Source organism: Scyliorhinus torazame, chromosome 12 (assembly GCF_047496885.1).
Source record: "Scyliorhinus torazame isolate Kashiwa2021f chromosome 12, sScyTor2.1, whole genome shotgun sequence".
Lineage (NCBI taxonomy): Eukaryota > Metazoa > Chordata > Chondrichthyes > Carcharhiniformes > Scyliorhinidae > Scyliorhinus > Scyliorhinus torazame.
In genome coordinates, this window is record NC_092718.1 from 159407378 (window position 1) to 159423558 (window position 16181).

The 16181-nt window shown below is 46.0% G+C and overlaps 1 protein-coding gene across 1 annotated transcript in view; it reads right to left on the minus strand.

Moving 5' to 3' along the window:
- Window positions 1-16181, minus strand: part of lrwd1 (leucine-rich repeats and WD repeat domain containing 1) — a 61291-nt gene that overhangs the window by 6266 nt on the left and 38844 nt on the right. Inside the window, 8 exon segments of the mRNA XM_072470121.1 lie at window positions 552-661; window positions 7842-8000; window positions 8813-8900; window positions 8902-8917; window positions 12994-13076; window positions 13078-13135; window positions 13334-13350; window positions 15163-15228. Of these exon segments, the coding sequence (XP_072326222.1) occupies window positions 552-661; window positions 7842-8000; window positions 8813-8900; window positions 8902-8917; window positions 12994-13076; window positions 13078-13135; window positions 13334-13350; window positions 15163-15228 (597 nt within the window).

A 16181-nucleotide genomic window follows, 5' to 3' on the forward strand; every position in this document is an offset into this window, starting at 1 on the left:
TTCTAAAACTCTTGGTCAGAATAAGAAAATCATTTTTGAATTACTGGGAAATATAATTGTTTTTAAAAATGTTCCTTCTAGAGATAGGTAGAACACAAGGACTAATGATCATATCCACAGACTGAAGACGGATGTTATGTTTCACAGAGTCTTTCCCACACCACTGGGAACAGTCAGAATGTAACCACTGGCAACTATTGAAAAAAAGAGAGCATAAAAGAAAAAGGTATCAGGGCACTTTTGTAGGTCATGGGAAAGGGGACAGTCATCTGATAGAGCGAGGTAATGTGATTTTGAAGGAATACTGTTCTTGAAAACAAGTTACAGATATTCTGTCTGCATTTTTAGGGATATGTGGAGAACGAGGAAAGCAGAGAAGAGCATGAAATAACATTTAATTTTAAGTTTGCAGAAACCTTTGTTATCTTAAGATTCGGCCTACAGGCATGGTGAATAGATGAAGAGATAAATCATTTAAGACTAAATGGATTCAGTTAATTTTTCAACTAATGATAAATACATTTCATTCATTAGTAACGAGGACGAGCTACCTGTGTTGGGGAGGTCTTCTTGCCAGATTTCATTTCTTCATTGGTGAACCTGTCAAGCTCATACATCCAAATGTCTCCCTTCTCATCTCCACATATGAGATAATTTTCAACTGTAGAAAGAATCCACTCTGTTAAATTGCTGCAATACTGTTGGGTAAACTCCGCCCTTCTATTCACCGGTATTACACTGCATCTTTATTCTTTAACCTTTCATATCTACAAGTTAACATTTGGATTATGTCTTTAGTATTTGAAATACCATCATTATCAGGTAAAGACAAGTAATGGGACTAGATTATGGAGGTCAAAGAACAGTGCTCCTAAACTGGAACCATAACCAAGGTGATATCTTAAGCTACCTACCATTAAACTGATATCACCATCATAGAATAGGTACTTTATACAACAAAAGGTACAGCATTATAGACACCTATTTTATTATATCAACGCCTAATATCAGAAGATTAAATAATCAATCAACCTACATCACTGACCCTTAAATATCAGAGTGGTGGGGCGGCACGTGGCGCAGTGGTTAGCACAGGCGGAGGACCCTGGTTCGAATCCCGGCCCTGGGTTACGGTCAGTGTGGAGTTTGCCTTCTCCCCGTGTCTGCACAGGTTACACTCCCACAACCCAAACATGTGCAGGTTAGGCGGATTGGCCACGCTAAATTGCCCCTTAATTGGAAAAAAATAATAACTTGGTACTCTAAATTTATATTTAAAAAAATATCAGAGTGGTAATTTTAAACTAATGTATCTGGCGGGAAAGAGAAGGATTGGATCATCTGCCCATTTTACACATTGCCCAATTTTATTTTCGCTCAATGGGAAGTAAAACCAGTTTGTAAAACACGTGGCCAATCTTCAGTTTCCTATCTGGAGCACGAGGTAAAAATCACCCTCATTACACCACTACCCTTTAATTTCAACATCTCCCAGCAACAACATCTTAGGAATCAAAAACAAAGGGAGGATTGGCAAGCACTGCAATGTTTGTAACCATTTTAAGAAATCATTCACAAGATATTGATTTATTTTTAAGGACAAATCAGCTCGCCTGGCCTTTTCTGCCCCACACCATCTTTAAAAAGAACTTTTCCATTATTTCATTTCCAACCTCAAAATATAAAATTCTCCTGCACATCTTTGGGTTGTGGGGGCGAAACCCACGCAAACACAGGGAGAATGTGCAAACTCCACATGGACAGTGACCCAGAGACAGGATCGAACCTGGGACCTCGGCGCCGTGAGGCAGCAGTGCGTTAACCACTGCGCCACCGTGCTGCCCCTCTCCCTCCGTTCTTAAACAGGGGTGTGACATTAGCCCTTTTCCAATCCTCTGGGCCTCTCTCTGCCTCCAGTAATAGGACTTTTACTTTCAACTCACAAGGTTCCAGGTTCATATCCTACTCCAGGGCTTGAGTACAAAAAGAAATCAAGGCTGACACTCCAGTGCAGTACTGAGGAAGTGCTGCACTGTCAGAGCTGCTGTCCTTTGGATGAGACGGCAAACCAAGGTCCCACCTACCCGATAATTCCAATGGCAGACAGTCAGTTATTTCCAGACCAGACTTCCATAGTTTTTGGTAGTTTCCACTGGAACATGAATCCACCAGGAACTAATTCTTCTACTGAATAGTAGGTATATCTCATTCTATTTATATGCACAACAGAGAATGGCCTCCGCTATTCAAGACTTTAACACATCATAAGGCTGCAAGAACAGTGTTTTAATGGCGTGCCTACAGCTCATTTGTGATGTCACAGAAGTTCCAATGACATCGCCAAGGCTACCTCTAACCAGTCTTGTTAATACAGTAAACATGAAATAACTAAATCGCCAGCAAATCCTGACAATAATGTACTTATATACCACTATAACATTTTGTCTACAGAACATTCACTATACTTGGCGGGGGGGGGGGGGGTCCTTGTACTTGTGAAGCCTTTCAAATGTTGTGCTGGGATTACATATTATTTAGGTTTGTACGGTTATTTGGTAGAATATGGTTTCTCCTGTAAGTGAAACTTCACTATTCTTCGAAACAGTTCACTGTTCAACTATGTCATAACAATAGATTTTTTTTGGGTACCCTAGAAGAAAAAACAGAAACAATAGTATTTGTTGTAAAAGGATAAAGGACTTAGCAATAAAGGCAAAATATGGCGGATGCTGGAATTCTAGAATTTAGTGCTGAAGGAGGCAATTCGGCCCATCAGGGAGTCTGCACCAGCCCTTGGAAAGAGCACCTGTAGTCATCTAAGATGGCGACCTGCAAAGGACCATGGGAATTATTGCCAACCCAGGACTCAGACAGATACACAGCTTAGGTGTATCTAAAACACAGGTAACCAGACCGGACTGAAACCCCCGCTCGTTTACAGTTCAATGGCCCATTTGCCCAGGACGATAGAACTCACAGCCACAGACTGATCGGCGCCACTCTCTTGCTCAGAAAGCACAACTGCCAAAGTCAATGACCGCTGAGGACCCGCCCAGCTACCAAGGCACCCGTCCCTTTATTGGCCGAAATCGAAGAGAGCGGTCAGAGCCCTGTCGAACTATTGGGTCCAAGGTTAAGGACCGCCCTAAAGAGCGCGAAAACCCAGGGGGATAAAAGAGAGCGCAGCCATGAGTTCGGTCTCTCTTGGATCCGGCCTGTGCCACACAATTGCAGCAGGAACAGCCAGCTAAGTACAAGACCAACGATCACCACCTGACGGATGAACCCAGCAGAGACAGAGCCACTTTCTTCAAACCAGCCAAGTGAAATCCAGATAAAGGCCTTTATCCATTTGCATCGTGCCGGTCACCTTGAAGTTAAGTATAGGTTATTGTAGCTGATAGGTGTAGTTTAACTCATAGTAGATATTGTGTTTGCATGTTGAGATAACTCTTGTGTATGTAAATAAACCATCTTTTGAACTAACTAACTGGTCGTGTGGTCATTTGATCGATATAAGGGAAAGGCTTGTCGTTCACAGAGATAAATAAATAGAGCAACATTATCAGCGAACTCTGACGGGACTCGATTAGAAGTGACTTTGTCACTCCGAGAGAACCCACAAACTTTGAATCCAAATGCGCGAAAGAGAAAGAATCACAAGTGCAAGTCCCATATCGACCAAATAACCAAATTTTGGAAGTGTGTACTAACCCACATGCGTACCTAACAGGAAGAGTAAGGTAAACTCGTTAGAATTTTGTACAACTATCGAGGGATTGAGAGCCGGAAAATAGCTTAAGCCATACCCGCTGTTCAAATCGCCGCCTTATTCCCCTGTCCCAAATTAAAAGTAGAGAATGAGATAAGCGAAGTAATGGCCACTAAAACAATGGAAAGATTGATGAATCCACAGGAACCCGAGGTCGCAGCGACCAACAGAGCAGAGCAATGCCCCATATGGGAGGAAGAGTTAAGGAAATACTTAAAGGGGAAAGGATGGCCCCTTTGGTCGAATTTTTGCGCTAATGATGAGTCAGGTCCAGGAAAGATAGGACAGACTTGGTGGAAGAATCTAAGTGAGGTTCACAAGAAAAATGTAGGGAAAGTCAGAAAGCCGATGGCAATAGTGTCCCGTTTGGCACAGTTGCGAGGCACAGAGGAGGTCGTGAAGACGCTCCGTAGGCAGTTAATTGAGAAGGAAGAAAAGAACGAGGGAAAAATTAACGAAAGCGAGAAGACAATTGAGCAACTCCGGGAACAGTTAGCAGCTAAGGATAAGGAAATGGCCGATGTAAAACACGCACATCAATCTTGTCTAGTTCACCTTAGTAGCTTCCCGACCCAGTATGATAAAGCCTACCAAGATACACAGCACGCAGTCCTGGTAAGAGAGGAAACAGAACAGGTCGCCCAGCTAACTAGCAATTGCGCAGATTTAAAAGCAGCTTTGAGAACGCTCCACAACTCCACTAAGGAACAGAGGCAGACTACCGTTGACCATGCTAAATGCTGACAGAAGATGGAAAAAAGTTAGTCGCTATTCTCAGTACAGAATGGCTTCAGGTACACTTTTGGGCGGGATTTAGATGAGGAAGATGCTCCCGATTGGCAAGAGTTAAACGAAAGCGCCCAAAAATATGTAGAGGACACGGGGAATCAAAATCGAACCCCCCACGCTCCAAAATGAAAAGCACCCGCAGCACCGACTGCACAGGTAGCACACACACCCACTCACAATTCGACCCCCATGAATCCGGTTACCACAGAACACAGGTCATCGGATGAGGAGCCTGATAAGTTTACACCATCCCACTCTCCATAATCCAATTAAGAGACGCTTACACAAAAATTATTCCATTCCAGCCCACCGCAGACCCGCTCAGCTTGAGGTGGTGCGCCAACAAAAGGTTATGTACGGCCTAGATAAGAGGGAGGAAGTAAAGCTAATAGTTATGAGCCTCAGCCAATCCGTAAGGTCAGCTTTGCCAGAACCCCAAAATGTAGCAGGAGGAACCCTAAAGGAAATGAAAACAGCCATATTAGATGCCATCGGGTATAACAAAGGAGATCCAGTCGAGGGTTTAAATCACCACAGGCAAAAGAAGGGAGAACATCCGACCGCGTTTGCTAGTCGTCTATGGATTCATTTCATGGCAGTCTACGGACAATTGAACCGTGCACACCTAAATGACGATACCACTAAATGGTATTAGTCGCACCTTAGTCGCAGGTCAAAAGGCTTGTGTAAACTACGACCCTGCATCGACCACAAGCTGCGAGAGTCTCTGTACTTAAAAAATTTGCATTTCTTGTCTCTCCAAAATGGTATTTAAAAAAAAAAAATGAGGGAGTCACACATGGTGACAATCATAACGGGTAATTGGACTAAGGAGAGAAAGACTAATAAAACGAGATATTAACCAAAGATAATAACAGATACTATGCTTGCATCCCCAGGATAACACAGGATGAAGCAAGGGTCGCTGACATGTGTTTGGATCATCGCTGGACTTCTGCAACTGCGCGCGCAACGGATTTTTGTTACAAACCCCACACCAGCCCCGAACACTGCCACCCAACAGACCACCAGCAGCCCGAACACTGCACCACACAAAGACAGACATCGAAATCCCCACCTGGTGCAAAAACATTGCCAAATGGAACCCCCTTTCATACATACTAGAGGCCCTTCTAGTAATTGCAATAATCTACAGTGTCATTCAGACACTCAGACTCTGTAAATGGCGAGCAAAAGCCTCCCGCTCCCCGATATATACAGTCCGATACAAGTCTGGGATCCGACCCAACATACGCCGCATAAAACCCGCATCGTCCCAGTTCGGAGCATACACATTGACCAGTACCACCTCTTTCCCTGCAACTTACCACTTGCCATTATGTACCTACTGCCATTATCTGCCACAATGCTCGACGCCTCGAATGACACCTTTTTTCCCACCAAGATCGCCCGCCACCCCTCGATTTTTGGCATCTAGCCCCAAGTGAAACACCTGACCTACCCACCCTGTCCTCAGTCTTACCTGGTCTGCCACTTTCAGGTGTGTCTCCTGAAGCATAACCATACCCGCCTTGAGACCCTTCAGGTGCGCAAACACGCGGGCCCGCTTAACCGGCCTATTCAGTCCCCTTACATTCCAGGTTATCAGCCGGATCAGGGGGCTACCCGCACCCCTCCCCCGCCGACTAGCCATGACCCCTCCTCGGCCAGCCACGCGCCCGCACCCCACAGCGGCATACCCCCGTCTCGACCCCCCCCCCCCCCCCCCCCCCACCCCACCACCACCACCACTCCCTCCAGCTCCTCCTTGACCTTAGCAGCAGCAACTCTATTCCCCCCCCCCCACCCACCGGCTAGGACCCATCCCAGCTAGTTTACTCCCCCCCCCATTGCACTTCCGCAAGTCAGCTGACTCCTGCTGACCCCGGCCACTCCCGCGCCTCCCCTTCGACTCCTCCCATTGTGAGGCCCACCCTCCTCTCCTGCTCCCCATCCACAGGCTCGCCCCCTCCCCCCTCCGTTCCAAAGTGCAGGGAACAATCCTTGCTTCCCCGCCCCGGCCCCCCCATCTTCGGCGCGGGGAAAAAAGCCCGCCACCAACCAAAACAGTGCCCAACCCGCACCATCCACCCTCCCCAACCCGAAAGAGAAAAACACAGAAAAAGAAACCCAAAACAATGCAAAGGCCCCCCCCCCCCGAACCAAAATTAGGCATAACAGATCCACCGCAGTCCCCAATCGCCCATCCCGACCCTGTCTGTGTCCAGCTTCTCGGCCTGAACAAAGGTCCACGCCTCCTCCGGAGACTCAAAATAATGGCGCTGGTCCTTGTAGGTAACCCAGTCACGCCAGCTGCAACATGCCAAACTTCACCCCCTTCCTGTGCAGCACCGCCTTCGCTCAATTGTACCCGGCCCGCCTCTTCGCCACCTCCGCACTCCAGTCCTGATATATCCGAACCTCCGCGTTCTCCCACCTGCTGCTCCTCTTCTTCTTGGCCCACCTGAGCACACACTCCCGATCGACGAACCGATGGAACCGCACCAGCACCGCCCTTGGAGGCTCGTTAGCCTTGGGCCTCCTCGCCAACACTCTATGGGCCCCTTCCAGCTCCAGGGGCCCCTGGAAGGACCCCGCTCCCATCAGCGAGTTCAACATGGTGACCACATAGGCCCCCACGTCCGGCCCCTCCAGGAGGCCCAGAATCCGCAGATTCTTCCGCCTCGACCGATTCTCCATCTCCTCGAACCGCTCCTGCCATCTCTTGTGGAGCGCCTCGTGCGCCTCCACCTTTACCGCCAGGCCTAAGATCTCGTCCTCATTGTCAGAGATCTTTTGTCGAGCCTCTCTGATCGCCACCCCCTGGGCCGTTTGGGTCTCCAGCAGCTTATCAATAGAAGCCTTCATCGGCTCTAGCAGGTCCGTTTTAATCTCTGAGGCAGCGCTGGATACCCTCATGTTACTCCTCCGCCCACTGCCTCCACAATGCCTGGTCTCCGCCTGCCGCCATTTTGTCCTTCTTCCCTCCCTTCTTCGGGTCCACCACCACCACCTTTTTTGTCGCCCCGCTCCTAGTTAAAGCCATATACTGACGGGGAGCTATTATTAACTCCTTCCCACACCGGGAACCGTCGATAAAGTACCCTTGGGGGCCCTGAAAAGAGCCCAAAAGTCCTTTTTTGCTCCGCATAGCCGCAACCGGAAGTCATATGTGCATTCCTGTTGAAAATACATTTGGCAGGGACATAAAATGCAACCCGCTCTGTTTTTATCATAGATCTTATCGGGTGTCTTGTTACTCCAGGGTCTTTGCACTAACCTGGGCAAGCGGTGAGTGCTATATAAACTTCATCTGTATTTGACCATTCCATCTCTCTCAGAATTGCTGCATTCAGCTTTGTATTGCGTTTGTTCCATCTTTTTAAGGTTTGACTCCAGCTCCACAGGTATATTGAACCTTGCATAGAAGTTTTGGAAGCTGTGCAATGACAAAATGCATAAACGTAGCAGTTTCAGCATCCAAAAGGTTTAATTATTGCTGTGCATAAACACGTGTTAAAAGTCAATCAGACAAGGGCAGCATGGTGGTGCAGTGGTTAGCACTGCTGCCTCACAGCACCGAGATGCCAGGTTCAATTCCGGCTCTGGGTCACTGTCCCTGTGGAGTTTGCACATTCTCCCCGTTTGCGTGGGTTTCGCCCCCACACCCCAAAGATGTGCAGGGTAGGTGGATTGGCCACACTAAATTGCCCCTTAATTGGAAAAAATGATTTGGGTACTCTAAATTTATTTTTAAAAAGTCAGTCAGAATATAAAAAATTTTAAATAGAGTTATACAATAAGCCTGCTTGCTGGAATATTATCATTATTATTCTAATCTGAAAAACACTCGTGACTTCTACTCAATAGTAACTACACACCAACTTTATCATTGGTACCCAAAGTTAGAAAATTAGCCATTTTGCTTATTTGGGGGAGAGATTTAGTTTCAAAATGTAAGGCTTTAAAAACAATACTGCAGAATAATTTATTTTCAGTCGACTGTGCCCTGTGTGTGAAAGGACAACTTTATGCTAGATTCCCAAGTGAGAAACTGGACATCTAACCGAGACTGTGCAAATTCAGCATATTCAGGAAATAAGCTTTGATTCCACCAGGATCGGTCATGAACTTAGATTAGAGATGCAAAGCCAGCTTAGTAAAACAAATTTAAATCAGTTTAACTCATCACAAGTTAAATAGGTCAAGTGGAATGTCCCTGCAATTTCCATCAAATCACAGTATATTTACCGACAAGATCATCATTGCAGAAGGCCAACGAATCAACAATACAGCAATCAGATTTGCCATCTTTGTTATTGTAAATTGGGAATTGAAAATTCCATCGCAATGTTTCTACAAAACAGGAGAAAAGCCATGTTAATATTTCACAATGAACCATTGCATTTTTATAAACATACCAAAAAGCACTTCATTTCCATAACCGATCAAGTAGTTGCAATTTCCATTACCAACTGCAACATTCCTCCACTTGTAAGAATACAAAATAATTGCCCTACTCATGCCCAACACGTTATCACCACCAGAATTTATAGCAAATGTTTAAACTTTTGGTCGAAGATTGTAGAACTGAAGGAGTCAATTTTAGTCTTCAGGCTTTAGCTCCAACTTGATTAGCAGTATTTGAAAACCTGCCTGTAATCATGTTCATGTATAATTATCAACTCAGGATACAAACTCAGATGGGTCGAGGGTTGGCATCACTGGTAGAACAGGAAAATATTGTACTCCAAATAACGGAGGCATCTAAAGGAGAATGTCCCACTGGGCAGAGAGGGAAATTTTTTCTCTCTTTTCACGGGATGCTGACATGGTCAGTAATTTGTTGCCATCTCTAATTGCCCTTGGACTGACTTTGCTGGACCCACTTTGCCGTGGGTCTGGAGTCACCTGTAGGCCAGACGAGCAAGGACAGCAGATTTCCTTCCTAAATGATATTAGTGAACCAGATGGGTTTTTATAATAATTGATTATAGTTTCCTGGTCACCATTACCGAGACTAGCATTATATTCCAGATTTATTAATTAAATTTCAGTTCCACCAGCTGCCGTGGTGGATTGAAACCGTGTCCACTAGAACGCTGCAAGAAGATGCAGTGAAGTTCAGGCCACTCGCAGCATTTACTGTTCCAGTTGCATGTGCTTTGCATGCCACAGGAGTGCCTTTTCCACAGGTACAAGTTTGGCATCAGCACACTCTGCTAACCTAGATCCTGAAAAGAATGGGCCCCATGGTCATTCCCAGCCAGGTGTGAAATGCAGAAATGCCATTCAGGCATTTACATTGCTACCAGGAGTGTACTGCTGCAGCTCCCTTTGGCAAGAGAAGCTTCACGAGCATTTGCCAAAGGGAGGATGTATGTTATCCTTTTGCATAACAGAGAGGTGAGTGCCAGAAGAACAGAGAGCACTCTCCAACAGCCTGACCTCCATGACATCACTCCGCAGCATCTTCTACTACTCTGAAAATTCACTTGGGCTCAAAACATTTTCTCTTGTTGACAAGCTGCCATTTACTGTTGTGCATAGATTAACTGGAGCATTGTGAATATCGTGTGAACCATGTGGTAAAACAGCTATGGCAACTTCAAGAGAAAGAATTTCATTAAAACGGACTTTTAAGGAACAGTTGAAATATAAGTGAATTGGTGCTCTGAACTCAATATTAAAACTGCTTCATTTATAATTAGGAGAATGAAATGTCCTTAAATAGGAACACAAAGATTTCCCCAAATTATCACTTACGTTTACAGAATGCAGTGAGCGTTTTGTGGTGTCTTCACCAGGGCAGAGTCGGGGCAGGGCGGTTGCCATTTCGGGTGGCAACAACCCTCTTTATGTATTTGGGGAATGCAGAGAGCTCAGGATTGGGCTTGGCTCCGTAAGTTGAACTTCACGAGTCTGGTGGGCAGGGTCAAGGCGGATCTATTGAGGTGGGACCTATTGTGGGCAGGTTAAGATGAACATTTTGCCGTGTTTTTTTATTTCAGTGCTTACTGGGCTTTTTGCCCAAAATTGTTTTTTATGGGGGATGGATAGGTTGGTTTCCTGGTTTTTGTGAGCAGGTAAGGTGGCAAGGATTAGGAGGATGGTACTTCAGAGAGGGGTAACAGTCAGGGAGCTTGCCCTTCTGAACCGTTATACTGTTGTTGGATGCCGAACGCGGAGAAAGTGCGGGGTTGGAGTAGGAGGAGACCGAGACTTTGTGAGTGAGGACTGAAACAGGCTCTTGCAAGGGATCAGGATTGCCGGCGACAGTGCCGCTCCGGTTTGCCCTCGGGAAATTCGGGGAATCCTGTGGTGGTGACCACGCTGAAATATGGAGGCAATTTTCAGCAGCACTTTAGATTGGGGGGGCAGGGTTGAAGTTGATGCCAATTCGAGGGAGCCATGGGTTTGAGCCAGCGAGGATGGTGTTAGTTTCCAGGATGGGAGGAGCGAGGGGTGATGGAAATGAAGGACTTATTTTTAGAAGGGTGTTTGCAAGAGTTGGGGGAAGTTTGGGATCCCACGAGAGGAGGTTTTCAGCTAGATGTATATGCGGGATTTTGTGAAAAAAGTTTTTCTGATTTTTCCAGTGGTTCCACCTTCTCGCTGCCTGGAGGGGGTGTTGTCGGGGCTGGGGTTGTGTGTGTGTGGGGGGGGGGTGGGGGGGGGTGGGGGGTGGGGGGGGGGGGGGGGCATCTCGGCGATCTATGGGAGGATTTTGGAGGAGGATAAGGCCAAGTGAGAGGAGGACCTGGGGACGTCGTTGGAGATGGGGCTGTGGTGTGAGGTCGCTGCAGAGCGTGAAATACCTCAAACTCCTGTGGGAGACTGGAGTTGATATAGCTAAAGGTTATACTCCGAAGCACAGCTGATGAAGTCGAGGATGAGCCGGCTGTTTGAGGGGGTGGAGGATATTTGTGAGGGTTGTGGGAGGGGCCCAATCAATCATGTAAACGTGTTCTGGTCTTGCACAAAGTTGGAGAAATTTCGGAGGTTGTTATTCAGCACCATGTCAGCTATCTTGCATGTGGATTTAGATCCTAGTCCCCTGGGGGCCATATTCACAGGATCAGACTTGCTGGAGTTGCAGACGGGAGCGGGGGCAGCTGTTTTAGCATTTACCCTCGTTGATCCGCTCGCAGGTGGGCTCTGTTAGGGTGGAGGTCAGCTTCCCTACCCTGTGCCTTGCTGTGGCTGAGGGTTTTAAATGAGTTCTTGGGACTTAGAACAGGTGAAATTCGCTCTAAGAGGGTTGAGTGAGGGATCCCATAAAAAATAGAGCAAGTTTATACGACATTTCAGGGAGCTGGTTACCGTCAAATGCTCGGAGGAGGGGAGGGGATGCGTTTATATTTTGTAATATGTGTAAATGTAAAAATATTAAAATTTGAATGAAAATACTTTTTAAAAAAAGTTTACGGAATGCACTTTCAGGTATACCTTACATTTGGCCTATCTTCAGGTGTTTATTGGCAATCATAGATTTCATAGAATTTACAGTGCAGGAGGCCATTTGGCCCATCGAGTCTGCACCGGCTCTCGGAAAGAGCACCCCACCCAAGGTCCACACCTCCACCCTATCCCCATAACCCAGTAACCCCACCCAACGCTAAGGGTCAATTTTGGACACTAAGGGCAATTTATCATGGCCAAATCCACCTAACCTGCACATCTTTGGGACTGTGGAGGAAACCGGAGCACCCGGAGGAAACTCACGCACACACGGGGAGGATGTGCAGACTCCGCACAGACAGTGACCCCAGCCGGAATCGAACCTGGGACCCTGGAGCTGTGAAGCAATTGTGCTATCCACAATGCTACCGTGCTGCCCTATGTGTCAGAAGACACCAAGTAGGATAAAGGAGTAGTTCGGAGATGAACAAACAAAAGAAGTAAACTGTTTTTGAGGGGCTGAAGGTGGGAGAGAAGTAGCAAGGCAAGGTTGGGAGGCGGTTTCAGAAGGAATATCCAGATTGCGAAAGAATGATAGCTGAATGATTGAACACTGACAGTGGAGGCAAAGGAGGGGCTGGGAAAAGGGAAGACACATTAGACAGACTGCTGGAAATGCTGATGGGTGCATTAGCAGAAGAAAATTCGCAGAATTATCAGAGGCATTTTAACCTGATACAAGGAGAATCACTGGCACCCATGGACATTCCACCCCCACAAAATGATGAAGTTTCAAATTTCAAATTGGTCAAAAATGTCAATAAATGCTAATGGGGCTGGTTTAGCTACAGTGGGCTAAGGAGCAGCTGGCTTGTCATGCAGAAGACCAGCAGCACGGCTTCAATTCCGTTCCAGCCTCCCCGAACAGGCGCCGGAATGTGGCGGACTAGAGGCTTTTCACAGTAGCTTCATTGAAGCGCACTTGTGACAATAAGTGATTATTATTATTACAGTTCAAGCAAACTACTTACCTTTTGTCCTCATATTTTGTTAGTGTGATGTCCCAAGCAAAGCATCCTCCTTCACAGGCAGCAACAAGATATTGATCAGGGGCATGTTGGAACAGGACTCATCTTCAGGGGGGTTGAACAAACTTTCAAAACCAGCAACTGACTATTAGTGAGAGAACACAAAGAATATCAAATTTAACCAGAGTGGTTACTAGTCCCTATTCTGCAAGAAAAAATATCCTTTAAAAAATCTTATTCGAACTTGGCTCGGTAGCACATCGATAGGTGTTCCAATATGCGTCTCTATTCAATAACAATGCTGCATAATATAAGCCAACCATGCCTTTTAGAATTATATCACCTGTTTATTAGAAATTCCTGTTTACCATACAATATGAATTCATACAATGACATACATATAAGAAATGTAAAGAAATTCATAATGAAGGAACATGTTTATATGGAATCAGTACGCATGAAAGGGTTTTTGACCTGAATCATTGGGTGGAATTTAATTCATCCATCGCTGTGGGAAACATAGTGGCCGGTCCCAATTAATATTGGGAAAGGCCCCGCGTTAGTCCTCCGGCAGCGGCAGAAACTTCCCTCTGATTAAGTCTGAAGGCGAGAGAGGACTGATGAGTAATTCCCAGCATGGTCAGCACGGTGGCACCGTGGTTAGCACTGCTGCCTCACGGCGCCGAGGTCCCAGGTTCGATCCTGGCTCTGGGTCACTATCCGTGTGATGTTTGCACATTCTCCCCGTGTTTACGTGGGTTTCCCCCCCAACACCCTAAAGATGTGCAGGGTAGGTGGATTGGCCACACTAAATTGCCCCTTAATTGGAAAAAAGAATTGGGTAATCTAAATTTATAAACAAAGTCAATCAGAATATTAAAAAATTGAATTAGTATCATAGGAATGAGTTATCCAACAAGTCTGCTTGCTGGAATATTCTAATCTGAAAAACACTAGTGACTTCTACTCAATAATAACGACACACCAACTTCATCATTGGCATCCAAAGTTAGAAAATTAGTCATTTTGTCCGTGTGGAGTTTGCACATTCTCCCCGTGTTTGCGTGGGTTTTGCCCCACAGGACCCAAAGATATGCTGGCTAGTTGGATTGGCCACTCTAAATTGCCCCTTAATTGGAAAAAATGAATTGAGTACTCTAAATGTATTTAAAAAAAAAAACGAGTAATTCCCACCGCCCAGGCAGCAGGATTTCAAGTAGGCCCATTAATGAGCAGATTGACATCCATTATCTCGGAGCCCAATGTAACTTAGTGGTGAATAGTGCCAGCCTCTCATTCCATTGCCTGGGATCTCATTCGAAGGGATGGCCCACTGGTGGCCACGTAAATGCCATGGGGCACTTAATTCCATCAGGCCTCCTCTTCGGTACAGATGGGAGTTCGCCGCTGGTTCACTGACCAGCAGGTGAGATCCAGACAAGGTGGACCGGGTACACTGAGGGAGATTCAGAATGTCCAATTGATCTAACAAGCACGTCTTTCCGGATTTATGGTAGGAAAACCGGAGCACCCGGAGGAAACCCATACAGACACGGAAGAACGTGCAGACTCCGCACAGATAGTGAAGCAAGTGGGAATCTAACATGGGACCCTGGCACTTTGAAGCAACAGTGCTAACCCACTGTGCTACCGTGCCGCCCAATGAAATGAAAATCGCTTATTGTCACGAGTAGGCTTCAATGAAGTTACTGTGAAAAGCCCCTAGTCGCCACATTCCGGCGCCTGTTCGGGGAGGCTGGTACGGGAATGGTGACCATTTGGTCCAAACGGTCACCAATTGAATGGTGAAGCAGGTTTAAGGGGGCTGAATGGCCTACTTCTGCTCCTATTTCATATGTACGTATCCACGTTGGCTTGACAAAATAACAGACAATAACGGTTTCTCTCTCAACAGATGCTGTCCTTGACCCGGAGTATTTCTGGCATTTTCTGTTTTTTATTTATGATTTCTAGTATCCATAGTATTTTTATGTTGCATTAACATTTGTACAGAGCCTAATTAATTTTGTTAGGGTGTCCAAAAGGTGTTTCAGGGGCTATTAAATATTCAATTTGGTACATGAAGCACAGCATTCCAATTGTTGAAAGCATCAAGAAAGGTCAATTTCAACAGTTTCCCAAGATAAATTTAATAGAAGTGTCCACATTTACCTTTGTGGACATAGGTGGCATAATGAGAAGTATTTTTGATGCTAAAGCTGTCCTGTCACTTAATGTCTGAGACACAATATGGTATTTACAATGAAAGAGTATATGTGACAAAATATTGCATGATGTTGCATATTTTAGCCACTGATTGGGTATTAAGAGTACCTCAGCTCCAAAGTAATTTACCAGTTGAGTAACCAATTTTGAAAATTAATTGATGTATTTATTTAACTTTTAAATGCATTTAGCTTTTCTTTTCATTTCCCCTTCCTGGGAAATATTTTCCGAAATTTATTTAGCATTGCAGGCTGTACGGTAAACATTTAGAAAAAGTGGACTGGGCTCAGCTCAAAAGTTTTTTCTGACAGTTACTCCCCCTAGTGGCAGAGTGGCCAACCTGCTGCTGCTTTCTATCCTGATAATAGCCCACCGTACTCACTTCTTTCCCTCTTTCCTGTATTGTCTTCTTTTAAATGTATTGTATTACAATCATACATCCAAAACAGGTTGCAACAAATAAACACCCCGGGAAACATACTTCCCAGCAATCAACTTTAAAGTCTGTACAAATTTGACCAGACGGGTTTTGTGAAGGGGAGGCAGCTAAACACCAATGTGCGGAGGCTCCTAAATGTAATCATTGAAGCCTGCAGTGGAGGGGAAGCGGAGATAGTGGCGGCTATGTATGCGGAAGAAGGCCTTCGATAGGGTGGAGTGGGAGTACCTGTGGGAAGTGTTGAGGGGGTTCGGGTTCGGGGAGGGGTTCCGTTAGTTGGGTTAGGTTACTGTATGAAGACTCAGGTGGCGAGTGTGGCCACAAATCGGAGGAGGTCGGAATACTTTCGGCTGTACCGGGGGACGAGGCAGGGGTGCCCCCTATCCCCCCCTGCTATTTGCGTTGGCAATTGAACTTTTGGCGATGGCTTTGAGGAGTTCAGGAACTGGAGGGGGGCTGGTGCGGGGGCACCGGGTATCGCTGTATGCAGACGACCTGTTACTGTATGTGTGGTATGTGGCGGACC